The sequence below is a fragment of the Rhincodon typus genome, chromosome 6, assembly GCF_021869965.1.
Source record: "Rhincodon typus isolate 14 chromosome 6, sRhiTyp1.1, whole genome shotgun sequence".
Lineage (NCBI taxonomy): Eukaryota > Metazoa > Chordata > Chondrichthyes > Orectolobiformes > Rhincodontidae > Rhincodon > Rhincodon typus.
The window spans coordinates 14,506,597-14,526,363 of record NC_063337.1 but is presented as its reverse complement, the minus strand read 5'-3'; the positions used below and the strand labels follow the sequence as shown (position 1 = coordinate 14,526,363).

Genomic DNA, 19,767 nt, shown 5'->3' with positions numbered 1-19,767 from the left:
GAGTGACCTCCTACTCTGTCCCAATATCACTCTGACCACAGCAGGTGATCTTTGTAACACTGCCAAATTAAGGATCGTTTACTGACTGCCAATAGGCTCAAGATCATTTCCATAGGATTCTTCCAGGCTGAGAAAAACGTTAACCCATCAATCAAGCATGGGTTTGAGATCAGGTTCCCAGAGGGGAAAGCCCTGTATCTACTATCCTGCAACACCATCTGCTGCTGCCATTCCTCCTCATTCTTCAGAGAAGCATTTATATCACAGAGCTTATGATGCCAATTGTAGCTCAGTGCAGTGCTCTAGCCACTGACTCACAACATTCTGGGTGCAAGTCACACTCCAGGACTGGAGCACAAAATTCCAGGCAGACACTCCAATGCTGCAAGGTGAAGTATTGCACTGTAGGAAGTGCTGTCTATTGGCTGACACAGCAAACCTTCTGTAAAAGGATCCCACCACACTATTTTGAAGAAGAACAGAGTTATCTCTGTTGCCCTGCACAATATCTGTTTTTCTATCAACATCAGAAAGACAGATTACTTGACTATTGCATCTTATGCTGCATATATTACATTTCTGAAATTTGAATGGTTTTTGAAATAAAGGCAAGTGGTGATGGGTTAGTGCTGCAAAAAGTTTGTTTTTTTTTTAAAAATAGTCAGGAGGTTATTCTGGAACAGTGATGTAAACATATCCATTTCAACAAGATACATGACTATACAAGTGCCCGGCAGACTCCTGTGATGTTAATGAAATGAAATATTTATATTTTGAGTTTATGACAAGTAGTGTAAACACATTTAGCCTAAAACTAGTTGTTTTTGACTTCAGTTCAGAAGAAAATGGAGTTTGGTTCAAAAGGGAAAAAAAGTTCTCATAGGAGATTTTTCAGTTCAGTGGAAAGGATCATTGCAACAACAGTGTTTTACTGGTTTATGAAGCTTCCAAACCAGGAGAGTTCGGGATAGAAGCTGGGTCAAGTCTCTGTAATGGTAGAGTTGGGAAACAGTTTAAAGCTTTGTTTTGATGTTTGCTTCAAGAACTTTATACTACAGCTTACGTACAAGGATGGTTCGTTTTCTTTTTGTAAGAAAACTTAAATTTCTTCCACAAAGAACATCTTCAGCTATATGATGTGTTTCAATATGTTTTAATGATTAATGCTACGGTTATCAATTAAACAAATTAAAAGTATGATCAAACAAGCCAGATTCAGATTCATTCTGGGATCGATCTTGTCTGGTATTAACATGAGCTGGAATCAGAACAAACAAATATAAAAATAAAGTCTGTTTAGATTGAAACAGTAACTGTAATGTTGCCTCATGGGTCTTGACTGTTTAGAATCCACCATATTCCAACAGTCACCACAACTGGTAAAAGAGACTGAAGATGAACATGCAGTTGCTTGATTGGCTCAACCTTCTGTCTTTTAGAGGCTGGACGTTCACTACCTAATGGTTTGGAAAGATTTGCATAGGCCAGAACATCCACCTCTAGGATGGAGGTGCCAACATCACAGGGATTGCGGTAATCCTGGAGCCATCACTCCCTTGCGACCGCTCTTCTCCACAGAGAATAGACACAGCATCCACATCACAGAGAAGGACAAGGGAAACTGGTGCATGAGAACACCATCACCTCCAAATCACTGGCCACCCAACTCGGAGACGTATCACAGTTCCTTCATGGTCAGTCAATCCATAGTAATTGCAGAGCCCTCATCATATGGGAATACAATGGTTCAAAGCAGTGGTACAAAACCACCACCTCGAGGGATATAGCAATTACCAGACTTGCTGCTGACACCTCAGAGAATGAACTTTGAAAAGAATAACAATTCAGAATGCTAGCCTGCAAACCTCCATTTTCAATGATTAAATATTTCTTTTTCTCAGACACTGCTACACCCCAAATGTCAACAGTCTGACTGGCAAGTGTCAACCTGTCTAAAACAGCATTTATTTTTCCTTCATGAAAAAGGTTTCTATTTAACTAACCGTTCAATAGCCTCTTGTTGCCTCAGTTGAATCTGTCTCCACAACACTTTCAGGCAGTGCATTCCAGAACTGAATCTAGCTGTGATTTTTCTCCTATCACATTCCCTTCTTTTGAAAAACACATTATAGCAGTATCTTTTGGATCTTGTTCCTTTCATGAGCAGGGATAGTTTCTCTGTTTCTCCATCCAGCCCCTCATGATTTTGGAAATCTCTATCAAATCTCCTTCTTCTCTCCAAAGAGAGGAGTCTCAATTTCTTCAAACTATCCTCACAGCTGAAGTTCCTCATCCCTGGAACCACTCCTGTAAATCACTTCTGCACTCCCTCCAATGCATTCAGGTCGCTCCTGAAGTGTGGTACAAATATAATACTCCTGTTCAAGTGTTCAACATCACCTCCTTTGTCTTGTACTCTATGCTGCTATTAATAAAGCCAAGGACACTTGTTGCTTTATTTACCACGATCTCCACCCATGCTGCCACTTTCATTGTATACACCTAGGTCCCTGTGCTGCTCTCCCCTCACTCGACATGTGACTGTTGAATTTGAACTGATTGAATTGAATGTTGTTTGCTCCTCTCCTATCACCAGTTTCCCAAATGTTGTGTCTCTCAGCCAACAAGTGCAGAATGATACCAGAGTGCTCGCATGTGTCTCTACCTGCAGAAGAGAACAAGAGAAGTTGGGAGTTCATGGGGGTTGGGCAGAAATACGGGAGAAAACAGAACAGCGGAAGGAAAAGTGTGCAAGTTTAATAGTTCACAACAAACCAATAGTTATTGCCTACTTCATCTGACAGAAAGGTCTCTCCTCACAGGCTTTTGGCCTAGCTTGTTGGATCAGAGAATCCCTACAGTGTGGAAGCAAGCCACTTGGCCCATTGAGTCCATACTGACCTTCCAAAGAGCATCCCACCCAGACCGACCCTCTACCCCATCCCTGCTTTTCAAACCCTAGACACTATGGGCAATTTAGCATGGCTGATCCACCTGACTTGCACATCTTTGGACTGTGGGAGGGAACTGGAGCACCTGGAGGAAACCCACGCAAACTTCACACAGACTGAGCCTGAGCCTGGAATCGAACCCAGGTCCCTGGCACTGTAAGGCAGCAGTGCTAACCACTGAGCCACTGTGCTACTCCACCATGCCACTCTTTTCACATGAACACTTCATGCCAGTTCCTTGGCTTCTTCAATAATGCAGAAAAACACTGATGAAATGATAGCACTTTGCAGGCAGCTACACTCTATATTTCACATTGATCTTCCCTTTTACTGCATTTATCTTTCCTGTACTTTTCCCCTGTGTTTGTGGGTGTTGCTATGGAAACACAGTCACCAGTTAAATTTGGGGAGTGGGGTGGGAGGAGGTGAAAGAGACGAAAATCTCAAAGCACCTAGGGTTTGCTTTGATTTGTAACATGGATCCCTGCTCCCCTAGGGAGCAGCCTCACTCTTACAGGAAAAAAACAGCCCAATGTCAGAAATCGAAGCTACACGCAAGAAAAGCGAAGACAAAAAGAAAGAGTATGTAGACACACTGCACAATTATTGCCAGGCAGTTGGGGAAGAATCTTTGCAATAGATCAGAGGAGAACGACACAGAGCCTGCTCCACACAGGCCTAAAAAAGTAGAGATTTGATTATGTTACATGCCTTCTTTTTAAGAAGCAAACCATAGGCATTTAGGAAAAGCCAGAAATGCAAGAAGCAGGCTGAATCAGATTACAGGACGTTCAAGGATTAGCTGGCACTGGAGAGAAAAAAAAAAGTGGTGTTAATTTCACAGCACACCGTAGCCAGCTCTGTGCGTCACCTGAAGTAGCTCCAGTGATCATCAGCCAGATCCTCTGCTGAAGGAACCCGGTCACCAACTCTGGGGGCAGCATAGCACAAGAACACAATGTCAGAATTACCTCGGCACAAACTTGATAAGCACCTACCTCGTAGAACCTAGCAACCTGCTTAGAAACAGGCGCAAGTGTCCAATAAACAAATCAACTCTGAAGAACAAACTTGACCCTCCATAATGCCTTTCCAGCAATGCTTACATCCCATGGAAGGCTTTTTTTAAAGAAACATTGATGCGAAGAAACAAAAGGTTGCGTACAGGGTGGTGAAACTGTCTTTGGCTCTAGATCACTAGGATGATCCCTGGTTTTGGTTTCTTCACCCATAGCACGAGGGCATCTCTGGCTTGGCCATCATTTATTGCCCATCCCTGGTGGGGGCAGAGTCCTTGTGTACATTTAAGGCTAGGATAGATAGATTCTTGATGAGTTGGGGAATCATGGCTTATGGTGAAAACACAGGAAAGAGGATATGAAAAATGTCAGATCAATCAGGATCCTATTTAATGGGGGAGCAGGCTTCAGGGGCTGAACAGTTCCTAGTTCTTATGGTCTTCTGATCTAGGTATTTCGGCACAAAGGAAGCCATTTGGCTCATTGTGACTGCATCAGCTCATTAACTCGGGCTGATCTCATGCTTCTTCATATACCCCCTGAATGTGTCAAATGTGTGTGGTAATTTCTGCTGTTTCTACTTTTCCTTTGCCCCTTCGTTTTTAAAAAGGATCTCATCTCTTCCCCAAGCATCTGTCAATGCCACACCAGTGGTGGCTTCCAGGAAGTACATGGTTGAAGCCACATTATACAATCTTGGAATCACACAACATTGAAAAGGGCCATTTGAGCTGAATCTGCCTCTCCAAAACAGGTACTTAAATTTATCATTCTCTTTAACTCCAGGACCTACAAATTTTGTTTTCTTTTTAATTATTTTGTAATTTTTAAATTGGGGGTGTTTAGCTCAGTTGGTTTAGCTGACTAGCGTGTGGTTCAGAATGATGCCAAGAGGATGAGTTCAATCCTCATTCCAGCTGAAGTCGATGTGGGATCTGCTTCTGAACCTTGACAGTGGAAGGCACTGGCAAACACCGAGCGTGGGGGAGAAAACCTACTATGAAAACATCTCGTGTGAAATATCAGCAGACAATGAACAAAAGCCCTTTAAAGAAACATGAAGACGCAAGATGTGCAGGTTAGGGGAATTGGCCATAATAAAATTGCCCCATAGCGTCCAGAGATGTGCAGGCTTGGTGGATTAGCCATGATAAATGTGGGGGGCCCTCAATGGGCTGAACAGTCTCTTTCTATGTAGGGCTTCTATGAAGACTATTTTTGATTGCTCAAGTTGAGAAATGTTAGAATAGGACAATAGAATATCTGGGGCACCCAACATTATCATCAAACTCTCCCACGCCAGGCCAGTTAGAACAGAGTGCGTTACAGAGCTAGCCTGTACCTGCTAATCTGTGGGACTTTAGATGACAATTTTTCTGCCGTGGCTCTGCATTGTCTAGAAATTGGATTGAGATTGCCAAATCTCTTTTTAAATGCAAGACTTCAAGTAGCCTCCAGCATAGAGAAACTTTCAGGTGGTCAGGCCAGATAATTTTAGTCCCAGAAGCTGGACTACCATCTTCCAAAGTTCCTCAGCCATCGCACATGCGGCATGACACGCTGGATTCCTTCAAATGATCAATCACCATCCTCAGTTCCAAAAGGAATTGCCTACACTCCAAATGCTGGTTTTAGACAGCAGTTAATAAAACAGTCACAGTTAATCATTCAATGTGACTCCTATCAGACTGACTGCCTTTAAGCACAATAAATAGAAAAGTTTGTTTCCATTCCCTCAATGTACCAAGGTCAGTGAAGCCTCTTCAAACGATGCCAGTTGCTTTGCTGCAGTGTTCTGAGAGGTTCCAGCACTACGGACCTCCCCTCGCAAACATGCTAAAGCTGAAAAGATTGAACAGGAGTACTTCTGAGCTTGCAGCTGTTAAACCTGAGACTCTGGAATTTTTGCAGTAAAATGCCAAGCCCTGCTCTACGAAGTGAGATCTTAGTGAACTCATGTGGCTCAGTCGCAAATCTTGTTCAATAAACCTCCTGTGAAGCACTTACGGGACACAGGAAATTAGACTGTTCATGTGAAGTCCTTTAGAAGTGGTCCTGACATAAAATATGTTGTTAATCCCATCTTCAACAGTGGACTGTCTACTCCATGAATGGGATAGTCCTGTTTCACAGACAATGTATCAACTTATTTCTGATCGCAGGGTAAAGTTACACCTAATTTGTAGATGTTGTCAAAACTACGCTGGATTGTAAGGCAGATTTGGTGTGTGAAGTAGCAGCTGAAAATTGCCCCTGGTCTCCTTCACCCCTCGCGGCTCAGTAACTGAACTCCCTTCATATTGAGAAGCCAAATGCAGACCAAAAGGCTCCACAGTAAAATAAGGAGCGCACTTAAACAACCAAAAGTGAAAGTTAAATGAAGTGGGAAGGAGACAAATTGGGTGCAGTTTTCAGTTCGAAAGACCTATTAAGGGAAGTGAAAAGGTTAAAATCAGGACCACACAGGTTACACTTCAATAAACCAGTTTACAGATCAACTAAAGAACCATTTAAAATTTGCCACTAGGACAAATACTGGAATTAAGAATCAATTGACAGCTGAATCTTTAATCAATGTCCATAAAACAAGGAATTCACCCACAACAAGAGAAGAAGATTATCGCAAGAGTACACCGGTACTTTGATCAGATGGGCCGATGGGGAGTTTAATTTAGATAACTAGGTGTTGTTGTATTTTGGTAGGCAAACCAGGACAGCAATTATACAGTTAACGATAGGGCCTTGGAAAGTGTTGCCGAACAAAGAGACCAAGGGGTGCGGGTGCATAGTTCCTTGAAAGTAGAGTGACAGGTAGACAGAGTGGTGAAGGTGGCATTTGAAATGCTTGCCTTCATTGGTGATAACATGGAGTATAGGAGTTGGGATGTCATGTTGCGGTTGCACAGGACATTAGTGGGACCATTTTTGGAATACTGCGATCAATTCTGGTCACCCTTCCATAGGGAGGATGTTTAAACTTGAGAGGGTGCAGAAAAGATTTACAAGGATGTTGCTGAGATTGGAGGTTTTGAGCTTTAGGGACAGGCTGAATAGATTGAATTTCCCCCCCGCCCGGAGCATTGGAGGCCGAGGGGTGACCTTATAGACGTCTGTAAGGTCACGAAGTGCATGGATAGGGCAAATAGTCAAGGACTTTTTCCCAGGCTTGGGGAGTCCAAAACTGGAAGGGCATAGATTTAAGGTGAGAGGGGAAAGATTAAAAAAGGACCTATAGGGCAACATCTTTGCGGAGAGGGTAGTGCGTGTATAAAACAAGCTACCAGAGGAAGTAGTGGAGATGGGTAAAATTACAACATTTAAAAGGCATCAGGATGGGTATGTGAAAAGGAAGGGTTTAGAGGGATATGTGCCAAATGCTGGCAAATGGGACTAGGTCAGATTGGGTTGTCTGGTCAGCACAGATGAGTTGGACTGAGGGGTCTGTTTCAGTGCTGTGTGACTCTTATCGCTTTATGATTCATAGAATACAGTTATTCTAAACATCTCATCCAGACCTGAGGATTTGTATCTCAGGCTGTAGTGGAAGGAAATTACAGGGGCTCTGACCCAAAATTTAAATTCCTCTCTGCTCATAGGGGACGGTGCCAGAGGAGCAGAGGGTGATGGTTGAAGGTTGTTTCTCAGATTGGAGGCCTATGACTAGTGATGTGCCACAGCAGTCGATGCTGGGACCTTTGTTATTTATGTAAGTCATCTGAATGTGAATGTACAAGACATGATTAGTAAATTTGCGAATGATACAAAATTAGGAGGTATCACTGATAGCAAAGAAGGTTATCAAAGATTAGAGGGATCTTGATCAGATAGGGAAGTGGGCTGAGGATTGGCAAATGCAATTTCAATACAGATAAGTGTGAGGTGTTGCACTTTGGAAAGTCAAACCAGGATAGGACTAATACAGTAGATGGTCAGGTCCTGGGGAGTGCTGTGGACCTAGGAGTACAAGTACACAGTTCGTTGAAAGCGGCGTCACAGGTAGACAGGGTGGTGAAGAAGTCACTTAGCATGCTGGCCTTCATCGGTCGAGGCACTGAGTATAGGAGTTGGGACATTATGTTACAGTTATGTAAGTCATTGGTGAGGCCACACTTGGAGTATTGTGTACAGTTTTGGCTACCCTGTTATAGCCAAGACATAGTTAAACTGGAAAATGTCAAAGATTTACGAGGATGTTGCCAGGACTAGTAGGTCTGAGTTATAGGGAGAGGTTGGCCAGGGTAGGACTTTATTCCTTGGAACATAGGAGAATGATGACCTTAAATGAGGTGTATAAAAATCATGAGGGGCATAGACAGGATGAATGCATATAGTCTTCCCAGGGATGGGAAATTGAAAACTAGAGGGTATAGGTTTAAGGTGAGAGGGGAAAGATTTAAGAAGGACCTCAGGGGCAACTTCTTCACACAGAGAGTGATGCATATATGGAATAGGCTGCCGGAGAAAGTGGTTGAGGCATGTACAATAGCAACATTTAAAAAAACATTTGGACAGGTACATGGATGAGAAGGTTTTTTTTTCCTATTCATGTGTGGGATGTGGGCGTCGCTGGCTGGGCCAGCATTTATTACCCGTCCCTAGTTGCCCTTGAGAAAGTGGTGGTGAGCTGCCTTCTTGAACCGCTGCAGTCCACCAGCTGTAGGTTGGCCCACAATGCCATTAGGGAGGGAATTCCAGGATTTTGACCCAGCAACGGCAATATATTTCCAAGTCAGGATGGTGAGTGGCTTGGAGGGGAACTTGCAGGTGGTGGTGTTCCTATATGTCTGTTGCCCTGGTCCTTCTAGATGGAAGTGGTCATGGGTTTGGAAGGTGCTGTCTGAGGATCTTTGGTGAATTTCTGCAGTGCATCTTGTAGCTAGTACACATTGCTGCTACTGAGCGTGGGTGATGGAGGGAGTGGATGCAATGCCAATCAAACGGGCTGCTTTGTCCTGAATGGTGTCAAGCTTGGAGTGTTGTTGGTGATGCACTCATCCAGGCAAGTGGGGAGTATTCCATCACACTCCTGACTTGTGGCTTGTAGATGGTGGACAGGCTTTGGGGAGTCAGGTGGTGAGTTACTAGTGTTCCTAGCTTCTGACCTGCTCTTGTAGCCACTGTGTTTATGTGGTGAGTCATGTTGAGTTTCAAGTCAATGATAACCCCCAGGATGTTGATAGTCTGGTATTCAGTGATGGTAACACTGTTGAATGCCAAGGGGTGGTGGTTAGATTGCCTCTTATTGGTGATGGTCATAGCCTGGCATTTGTGTGGCACGAACGTCACTTGCCACTTGTCAGCCCAAGCCTGGATATTGTCCAGGCCTTGTTGCATTTGAACATGGACTGCTTCAGTATCTGAAGAGTCATGAATGCTGCTGAACATTGTGCAATCAATCATCGGCAAACATTCCCACTTCTGACCTTATGATGGAGGGAAGGTCATCAATGAAGCAGTTGAAGATGGTTGGGCCGAGGACACTACCCTGAGGAACTCCTGCAGAGATGTCCTGAAGCTGAGATGATTGACAGTCGTCAAACACGACCATCTTCCTCTGTGTCAGGTATGACTCTAACAACCGTAGAGTTTGCCCCCGATACCCATTGATTCCAGTTTTGCCAGGGCTCCTTGATGCCATACTTGGTTGAATGCAGCCTTGATGTCAAGGGCTGTCACTCTCACCTCACCTCTGGAATTCAGCTCCTTTGTCCATGTTTGAACCAAGGCTGTAATGAGGTCAGGAGCTGAGTGGCCCTGGCGGAACCCAAACTGCATGTCACTGAGCAGGTTATTGCTGAGCAGGTGTTGCTTGATAGCGCTGTTGATGACACCTTCCATCACTTTACTGATGATCGAGAGTAAACTGTTGGGGCAGTAATTAGCCGAGTTGGATTTGTCCTGCTTTTTATGTACAGGACATACCTGGGCAATTTTCCACATTGCCGGGTAGATACCAGTGTTGTAACTGTACTGGAACAGCTTGGCTAGGGGAGCGGCAAGTTCTGGAGCACTAGTCCTTGAGTACTATTACCAGAATGTTGTCAGGGCCCTTTTTAGAGGAATATGGACCAAATGCAGGCAATTGAAACTAGCCGAGTGGGCACCATGGTCAGCATAAATCAGTTTGGGCCAAAGGGCCTGTTTCCATGCTGTATGACTCTATGGCTGGAGGGCAGCTAATGTGGTCCCACTTTACAAGGGTGGTAGCGATAAACCAGGGAATTACAGACCAGTGATTAGTAGTTGGGAAACCACCGGAGAAAATTCTGTGGGAGTAACTTAATTGCCACTAAGAGAGGCAAGGTTTGATTAATGATAGTCCACATGGTTTTATCAGAGGAAGGTCATGCGAAGCAAACTTGACTGAATTTTTTTTGAGGTGGTGATCAGGTGTGAGAGAGGACGTTAGTGCAGTTGATCTAGTTTATGCGGATTTCAGCAAAATCTTTTCTAAGGTCCTACCTGAGAGATTGACTAAAAACGGTAAAAATCACAGGATCCAGGGCAAGTTGGATCCAAAATTGTCCTTAATGGTAGGAGACAGCGTGGTGGTGGTAGGAGGATTTGTGTCACTATAGGTCGGTGTCCAATGATGTACTGCAGGGATCAGTGATAGGTCCTTTTTTGTTGTGACATGATGATGTATATAAATAATTTAGATGAAAATGTTGAGGTGTTGGTTGCGGCAGGGGGTGGGTGGGTTAGTGTAGGACCATAAGTAAGTTTGCGAATGACACAAAGATTGGTCAAGTAGTTGACAGTGAGGAGGAAGGTCTGGGAGTTACAGGAGGATTTAGACACATTGGTCACATGGACAGATCTGTGGCAGATGGAGTTTAAACCCGAAAAAAGTGTCAGATGATGCTTTTTGGAAGTAGTAACAGGCCAAAGGAGTATTCAATTAATGGCAGGACGCTAGGAAGCTCAGAGGAACAGAGGGATCTTACAGTGCCTGTCCATAGATCCCTAAAGGTAGCAGGACAGGTTAGAGTAGTAAAGGCAACATATGGGACATTTGCCTTTTATCATTTGAAGCATAGATTATAAGAATAGGGAAGTTATGTTGGAGCTGTACAGAACTTTTGTTAGGCCATAGCTGGAATGCTGTGTACCATACGGTAGGAAGGATGTGATTGTACTGGAGACGGTGCAGAGGAGATTCACCAGGATGTTGCCTGGGATGGAGCATTTTAGATATGAAGAAAGGCTGAATAACTTTGTGTTGTTTTCTTGAGAGCTGCAAAGGCTGAGGGGGTACCTGATTGAGGTGTATATGATTACAAAGGGCATGGATAAGGTGAGTAGAAAGCAGCTGTTCCCCTTAGTTTAAGGGTCAATAACAAGGGAGCATGATTTTAAAGGTGAAAGGCAGGAGGCTAAAGGGGATTTCCGGGAAATGTTCTTTGCCCAGAGAGGGATTGGGTCTGGAATGTGCTGCCTGGGAGGGTACTGGAGACACAAAATCTTTACAGCCTGTCAAATGTACTTGGATGAGCACTTAAAATCATAACATTCAAAGAGGAAAACAGAAATTGCTGGAAAAGCTCAGCTGGTCTGGCAGCATCTGTGGAGAAAAATCAGAGTTACTGTTTCAGGTCCAATGACTCATCATCAGAACCGTCACTGGACCCAAACATTAACTCTGCTTTCTCTCCAACAGACATCCCTGACCTACTGAGCCTTTCCAGCAACTTCTGTTGTTTCTGATTTACAGCATCCGCAGTTCTTTCGGTTTTTAATAACGTTCAAGGCAATGGGCCAAGTGCAGCAAAGTGGGACAAGCGTAGATATAGAGTAATTTTGGTCAGTGCAGTCTCAATGCGACTCTCCTGTACTGTCTGACTCTTGGATTCTATGAATGTTTGAACATGTTATGACACATATGGGGCAGAACCCAGTTCTCCAGGTTCAAAAGATAGGGACACCACCACAACGCAATAACAGTTCTAGAACGTAAGCAGTCAAAAATTGCTAAATAGTAGTCTAAGCTGATTTTGCACTTCACTGGAACAGGACAATATGACAGAATGTACTGCAGTTTCTGCTGGAATAGTTTAGGCACTTATCACCATCTACTGTTGAGTTAAGGAACTGCACTGAAGCCTTTCCCGAGTGAGGTTACACCATTGCATCATACAGCAGCGGATATCTTTAACACATAATTCACTGAGACAGGATTCTTTTAAAAACAGGGCGTGTGCTAGTCCCCCAGAATAGGGTTGATGCTTTCTCATGGCAAGAATGCACGTGGAGTCTTATGATGTTGAGAGGCTGTTACACTGTAGACACCACATGGATCTGGCTGACCAGGAACCTCTCCCACACTTTCCGCCTGCCATGGATGCATTGGAAAGATTTACCGGTTGACAATCAACCTTTGAGGCCATTTGTGGCAAGACCTGAGCTGGAACTCGAACTCAGAACTTCTGGTCCCTGGGTGGGGATGCCACAAAACCTGCTTAACAAGATGGTGGGTAACGGGCAACTGAGTGGCACTAAATAACACTTCAAAAGAGCCAGCACTGGCATGATGGGCCAAATGACCTGCTCATGGATTTGAATAATCAAAATTCCCAGGCTTGGCAAGTTACCCCTAGGATCTGACGATGTGGTGTTTGCCTAGTATAGATGAAAATCTGGAAAGCAAACAACTTGAATGGCTGTGTTAGATCCAGGAAGGTGAACCCCTGTTTGGATGAACCGTCTGCATCTCAAAAGCACAGAGCAGCATACCAGATAACAAATCAGAGTGATAAACCATCCAAGGCAGCCATTGACAATGGTGTTCAATACTGACCTAATACGTAACCATGACAATGTTGGCGTGGTGCCTCCACCGAAGACCCAGACAGTGAAAAAGACGATAAGGAGCGTGGTGGTGAACATCATTTGCCTGGCGTAGGTGGCGGTGTCTCGGATGGCGAGGGCAAAGGCCATGGCTCCTCTCAGACCTGCGGGAAGAACAAGGATTGAGCATTGAGGTAGCCAAGTAGTCAGGCCCTTTGGTAATCATGTGATGAACACAGGACAAATTGAGAAGCTGCTGTGTGATCAGCTCTGGGCCCAATGGGTACCACTTTTGCCCTGTGAATCAAGAGGGCTGTGAAATTCAAGACCCATCACAGGGAGTTGACCAGATATGGCAGCATGGCAGTAACATCACTTGACCTGTAATCCACAAACCTGACAAATGCTTCCAGATTCACAAGTTCAAATCCCACCCTGGCACCAGGGGGACACTGAAATTCGACAAATGCATAAAATGCTATTCTCGAGAATGTCTGGTGTTCTTACCCGGTCTGGCCAACATGGGACTCTACCTGCAATCATCATCATATGTTGGAAGTTCCAGCCAATCTTGTGCTTTCTGGCCAAGTTCAGGAAAACAGATAGTGGGTAAATGTTGGCAGCTCTTCCCAGCAAAATAGCAATCTGATTAGCAACAGCAGTTAAGGAACTTGAATATCTAATGGTGGCAGAACTCACATCATAAGTGACATCGAACGAAAACCAAGAAGTTGTTTTTTAAACCAGCACAGAAATAGGCCATTCAGCCCGACAGGTCCATGGTGATGCAGATTTGTTCAAGAAGAGTCTGGATGGAATAGATAGTTTTGACCCTATCAGCGTACAACAACAAAAGACCAGAACAAAGAAAAGAATAGCCCTACAAGAACAACTGTCCAAAAATCACCCACAATGACGACAGTATACTCAGATTCATGGTTAAAAACATCTTGGACCCAACACGTACAGACACGGAGAAGACCGTCCTAGTTCACAGACTGAATTAGAACTGCAGAGAAGCCAAAAAGACCGACTTCCTGGCTGCGCTGGAATCGACACTAAAGAACAACAGACTCACGGAAGAGGTACAACAGCCCACCTGACAGGTGATGGTCCCAACACTGAGCAAAAAAGGTAAGTGGAACACATTCAACACAGAACAGAGGAAAGCCCTGGAAAGACTCAAGAAAGAGCACTGTAATCTTACCAGCAGACAAAAGACGCATGACAGGAATCCTCAATAGAGCCCAATACATCGAGAAAGCTAACACACTACTAGCAGATACCAACACCTACCAACAGATGGCGATAGACCTGACACCACAGTTAGGGAACCAGATTACAATGACCCTGAAAAAATTACACAACTCAGGAGACATCAGCAAGACAGACTACCAAAAAATGAAGTCAGAGAGATCCAACACATCCCGATTTTATGGACTCCCCAAGGTACACAAACAGGGGGACCCCTCAGACCCACTGTCTCACTGCCAGGTACACCAACATACAGACTTGCCAAAGAACTACAATTCAAACTGAAATACTTAGTTGACAACACTACCCACTCCATCCACTCCTCCCAAGAATTCCTCAACATCAAGGACACCAGGATAGAAGAGGACGAGATGATGATATCCTTTGACGTAACAGCACTATTTACATCCATAAACATCAACCTAGCCAAACAGACAGTTGCCACACTACTGGAGCAATCAAGTAGGCAGACAACCCAGGATATCAACAACATCAATAAGGACATCACCATGAAACTACTAGATCCATGCCTCACAACCCACTTCGCCTTCAATGACAGCATATACAAACAAATCAACGGAACACCAATGGGATCACCAATATCAGGGCTGATTGCAGAAGCGGTCATGCAAAGGTTAGATTGGACAGTGCTCCCCTCTATATAACCCAAACTTTGGGTCCAATATGTAGATGACACCTTCGTGATTATCAAACGCACAAAACTAGGAGAAACCCACTGACACAAACAACATCCTCACCAGGATAAAATTCACAAAAAGAAGAAAAGAACAACCAACTACCCTTCCTGGACATAACGGCAGAATGCAAAAACAACAGGGAACTCCAGACAAGCGTATACAGAAAGACGACACATACACTTGCACATTACACTTGCAACCACTCCAAAGCCCACAAAAGGAGCTGCATTAGGACACCATTTAAACAAGCTACAACTCATTGCAGCAACCCAGAACTATGCAAAGCAGAACAGGAACACTTAACGGAGTTTTCAAAAGGAATGAATACCCAAAAATCACAATCCGCTGTTAACTCCGAGACAGACCACAACAGGAAGTCACAACACGGCCAGACTCACTGAACACCCTACCATACATCAGGGACACAGAGATGAACACAAGACTACTCAGACCGCTAGGTATCAGGGTAGCCCACAAACCGATAGCCACCCTACGACAGCTACTGACGAACGTAGAGGATCTCATACCCAAAACCAGCAAAACCGGTGTAATATACAAAATACCATGCAAGGACTGGGAGAAACGCTACATAGGCCAAACTGGAAGAAAACTGACAATATGGATACACGAACACCAACTAGCCACCAACAGCCATGACCAATTCTCACTTGTCTCACTACACAAGGACAAAGAGGGACACAAATTCGACTGGGAACACATCCATAATCGCACAAGCCAAACAGAGACACACCAAGGAATTCCCGGAGGCCTGGTATTCTAACTGAAACTCCATCAACAAACACATTGAATTAGACCCTGTGTACAAACCACTGAGAAACAGAACTGGAAATGGTATCAAACATCCCAGCAAACCGAGGCATATAAATAACAAACGGGACAGAACACCAACACTTCACCGGAGGTAACATGGTCAGTGTGCCTAGCAGAGTGACGAAACGCCTGCAACCAAACCCACCGGCTCAGCGAGCAGGTCTACAACCTGAGCTACAAGTCTTGTCAAAAACTTTAAACTCTCTCATTGGTGGAAGTGTTGTGAACTAAAGGACATTGATTTATACTTATTGACAAAGTGACATGAGGCAGACTTTTTAAAAAAGAAAAATAGTGAGATTTTGCGATCTGGATTACATTGAATCTGCCTCTACGACGGTTAATCTCAGCTTTCCATAGGGAAATGGATAAGCACCTAAAAAGAAAAATAAAAATTGTAGGGTTACGGGCAAAAGGCAATGGACTGGGTCCATAGCCAAGATGCTCCAAGAGAGCTGGCATAATTGGATCAAATGGCTGCATTGTGCTATAATTCTCAAAGTCAAATGGTGCTCTTCATATTCCTTTCTCCCTCATGTACTTATCCAGTTTTCTGAAATATAACATGCTGTTTGGCTCAATTACACCTTGAGGTACTGAGTTCCACATTCTTGCTACTGTCTGGTAAAGAGGTTTCTCCTGAACTCCCTGAGGTTATTTGTTACAGATACTTATGGCCCTTAGTTTTAGGCTCCCCACAACCAAAGTAAACACCCTCGCCATGTCTACCCTCTTAAATCCTTCCAGAATTTTAATGGCTTCCATCCTTTGACCCCAAGCACTTTTCACCTCACCACCCCCCCCCCCCCCCCCCCCCCCACTGCCCTCCGTGAACATCTAAGACATTTACTTTATGTTGCAAGTTAAAAAAAAACAGGTGAGGGGGTAAGTGATAGAAAAGAAGGGAGAATATTTTCAGAATAGGCTTATTCATTATTTCTAGGCTTTTCCCTACACTGCCAACAAATGAGTAAAAAGCCTACCACAAAAACAGCACAACCTTATATCTACTGGAGCTTAGAACAATGAGATATGATCATTGAACTCCGTCCCCAAAAGCACCTACACCCCAATGTTTCAAGAAGATAGCTCACCAGCATTTTCTCAAAAGAATTTAGGGATGGGTAAGAAATGGTGACCTTCACAATGATGCCCATATTCCATGAACAAATTAATAAAAACAAATTCTTGCATAATTAGTATGGAGATAATCTCAAATGTATTACAATTATCCTCCATCACAACCGTCGCAGGAATTTTTAAAGGATACAAAGGCCCCCAGAATGAAGATGGGGTTAAAGATGTGATTCTGAAACGTAAATAGTGCCAAGCCCATGTAGGAAAATATGAAGTTTTCAGCCAAGAAATTCAGAACTTCGAACAACTGCAAAAGATGAAATTAATGTACATGATAACATATTTCAGCTTGTGAACTTAGCGCTGCATATGATGTACATCTTGTAACTGTGATGAACTCCATTTCATTTATCCAATTGTAATGTAGAAGCCAGCAATCTCTGAATATTCTAACATTCATGAAACTCTGTATTCCAACAGTTGCGAGATAGCTACATTCAAACATGATTAGGAATAAGAGTGGGACTGGACGACTCAAAACAACTCAAGGATCATTGAAGGACAATTCAAAAGGTTACAGGCAGGTGCAGTCAGAGACAGTAAAAGCATGGAAAACAGACAGAACCAGGCTCACGGTCATACACTGCTGCTGTTTAGCTGAACTGCTGAGAATCATATAATCGCTACAGTGCAGAAAGACGCCACTCGGCCCATTGAGTTCACACTGACCCTTGGAAGAGCATCCCACCCAGACCCACTCCCCTACCCTCTCCCTGTAACCCTGGATGACCCATGGTCAATCCACCTAGCTTGCACAACTCTGGACACTACAGATAATTTAGCATCTACCAATCTACCAAACCTGCATATCTTTGGACTGTTGGAACACTAGGAGGAAATCCACGCAGACACGGGAAGAATGTGCAAAGTCAACACAGACAGTCGCCCGAGGGTGGAATCAAACCTGGGTCCCTGGCACTGTGAGGCAGCAGTGTTAACCACTGAGCCACTGTGCAACCAAGGCTAAACAGAGTTAACATTGAGTTCAGTGATCTTTTGCCAGAATGTCAGGTGCTGCCAGACCTGCTGAGTTTGCCTAGCTCTTTATTTTGTTTCAGATTTCCAGCATTTCCTCTTCTTGTTTGAGGCAACTGAACTACTCTGGTTCTGTTCAATTTGCATTTGGGGAGACGTTCTTCTTCCAGTTAGGCAGCTGAAGAAAATTAGAGCTCAAGAGAGAAAAAAAAAACAAGGGCAGCATCAGCTTGGTGAAGTTAGCTATCCAAAAAGGTGGAGTTGTGCTGCAAGTAAGTGCTGGAATGCAGTTTCCAGAATCCAGGGGAGCACAGAGCCAGGAAAGGAAGTTGAACTGACAGAATGGGAGCCATTGCCAAGGCAGTCCATGATGGTGTCTTTTCAGAGAGTCCTGCAGTTAGGTTTGGCAGCATTGAAATTATTTTGAAGATTTAATGAGATTTGATGCCATGCCATTAATGTCCAGGGGATTGCTTAAAACTCCTTGTGGTCTGTCTTGATTTCATTTGCAACTTGATGCGGTCTATGGATGTTCAACCACTGTTTGTTTGTTACCCACATTTACCTTAGTTAATTCTGGATGTTGGAAGTAAGCTCAGACACACATTACAGGTTGCATTACTGATCTAATTTGTATAGTAATGTTTATTATTGTTTGTTCAAAACTGTGGAATCTTGTGGATTTATTCTTTGCGATCTCAAACTTTGTCTCCTTACAAAAAAAAAACTTTACTGGTCCCTAATCAGATTGTGACAATTTTCACAGATTACTGGCTTCGACAGTATAACTGGATCAGCAAGGAAATGGATTTCATCACACAATGCAAGGGGTACAGGCCAAAGGAGGAGAGGGAACAGAAGGCAATTGCCTGACCTGCAGGAAAGCAAGTCTCCCCACACCGACTGCAGTGTACCACTATCAGAGTTATGGGAATGGGTATTGTCATATGCCCTCTCGTGGTAGAGAATTAGCTGCATGCAGAGGGTTAGGAGGGACATGGACAACATGATGTATTTCAGCGGCAGATTAATTCAAAAATTTCATATGCATTGTTTTACCATCATCATTTCAATAATACTCCTTCTGCACATACACTGTGGGAATGGTAGCATCGTGGTAATATTACTGGACTATACAGTTGGGAGGATTGGACCTAATGCCATGAAGCACCAGTTGAGATTGTAGCTGGCAGAATTCATATTATGTCAATGGATAAACCTAGAACAAAATGCTGGTCTGACTGATAATTCTGGAGTTACGAGTTGGTCATAGAAATCTAGTTGGTTCTCTGATGTGAGTTTGGGGACAGGCCATCCTTGCAGCAGTGACTCACACATACACATGGCTTATTCGGGTCTCCAGTTCCACAACCATGTGGTTGACTCTTAGTTGCCCAATGAAACACTCAGTTGCATCAAACCACTGAAAAAGCAATGTAGGTTTGTCCCCTTTGGGACTGCCACAGCTCAAAGAGGTGGCACAGCACCTTTTTATCAAAAGGCAGTTAGGAAGGGGCAACAAATGCTGGCTCTTCTGCAATGCTCACATCCTGAGAACGGATGTGAAATGAGTGATGAAACTGCAAAAAACTCTACTCTTCTCCATTCCCTCTTGTCCTGCAAGCTTTGGTTCACTCCAGGGGGCAGTTCTGTGAGCTTCACGGACACAGTTTAAACAGATATATCAAGTGTGCAAGGACACATTGCTTGGAAAACGCAACCTTAAACATTTTCTATCAGCTGTCTCAGTAAACCGCTCTTAACTCCTTCTTCCTTCAAGACATTTAAAGCCGACCTCTGACCCAATTTTTGGACATCTGTCCTAATATTCTGAGGCTCAGTGTCAAAACTTGTTCGATAAACTTTTTTTTTTAAATTAAAACAAAAAAGGTGGCAGAGAAGTGCAAGCTGTTGTCACAGGACTGTAAAGATGGGTTAGAATTCTGCCCAAACTGCGTTGTCCATCATTTAAGGGCATTAAGGCTAATGGTTCTTCCTGCCGTCCTGCTGTGACCATCCAAAACAAACAGGAGAACAAAACAGGAATGTTTCTAACACTAACTCATGTGAGACACAGGCAGACAGAGACACAGGCAGACAGAGACACAGGCAGAC

The 19,767-nt window shown here is 43.8% G+C and overlaps 1 protein-coding gene across 2 annotated transcripts in view; it reads right to left on the bottom strand.

The window, feature by feature from the left end:
* slc9a7 (solute carrier family 9 member 7) overlaps window positions 1–19,767 on the bottom strand; it is a 135,659-nt gene that overhangs the window by 32,864 nt on the left and 83,028 nt on the right. The window contains exons 10-13 of one of the 2 annotated variants that reach the window (XM_020517308.2): window positions 16,811–16,924; window positions 13,291–13,402; window positions 12,768–12,921; window positions 3,823–3,882 (exon numbers count right to left, since the gene is read on the bottom strand). In XM_020517308.2, the coding sequence (XP_020372897.1) occupies window positions 3,823–3,882; window positions 12,768–12,921; window positions 13,291–13,402; window positions 16,811–16,924 (440 nt within the window). The remainder of the gene's footprint in view (window positions 1–3,822; window positions 3,883–12,767; window positions 12,922–13,290; window positions 13,403–16,810; window positions 16,925–19,767) is intronic. The other variant, XM_020517316.2, reaches the window with a different exon arrangement.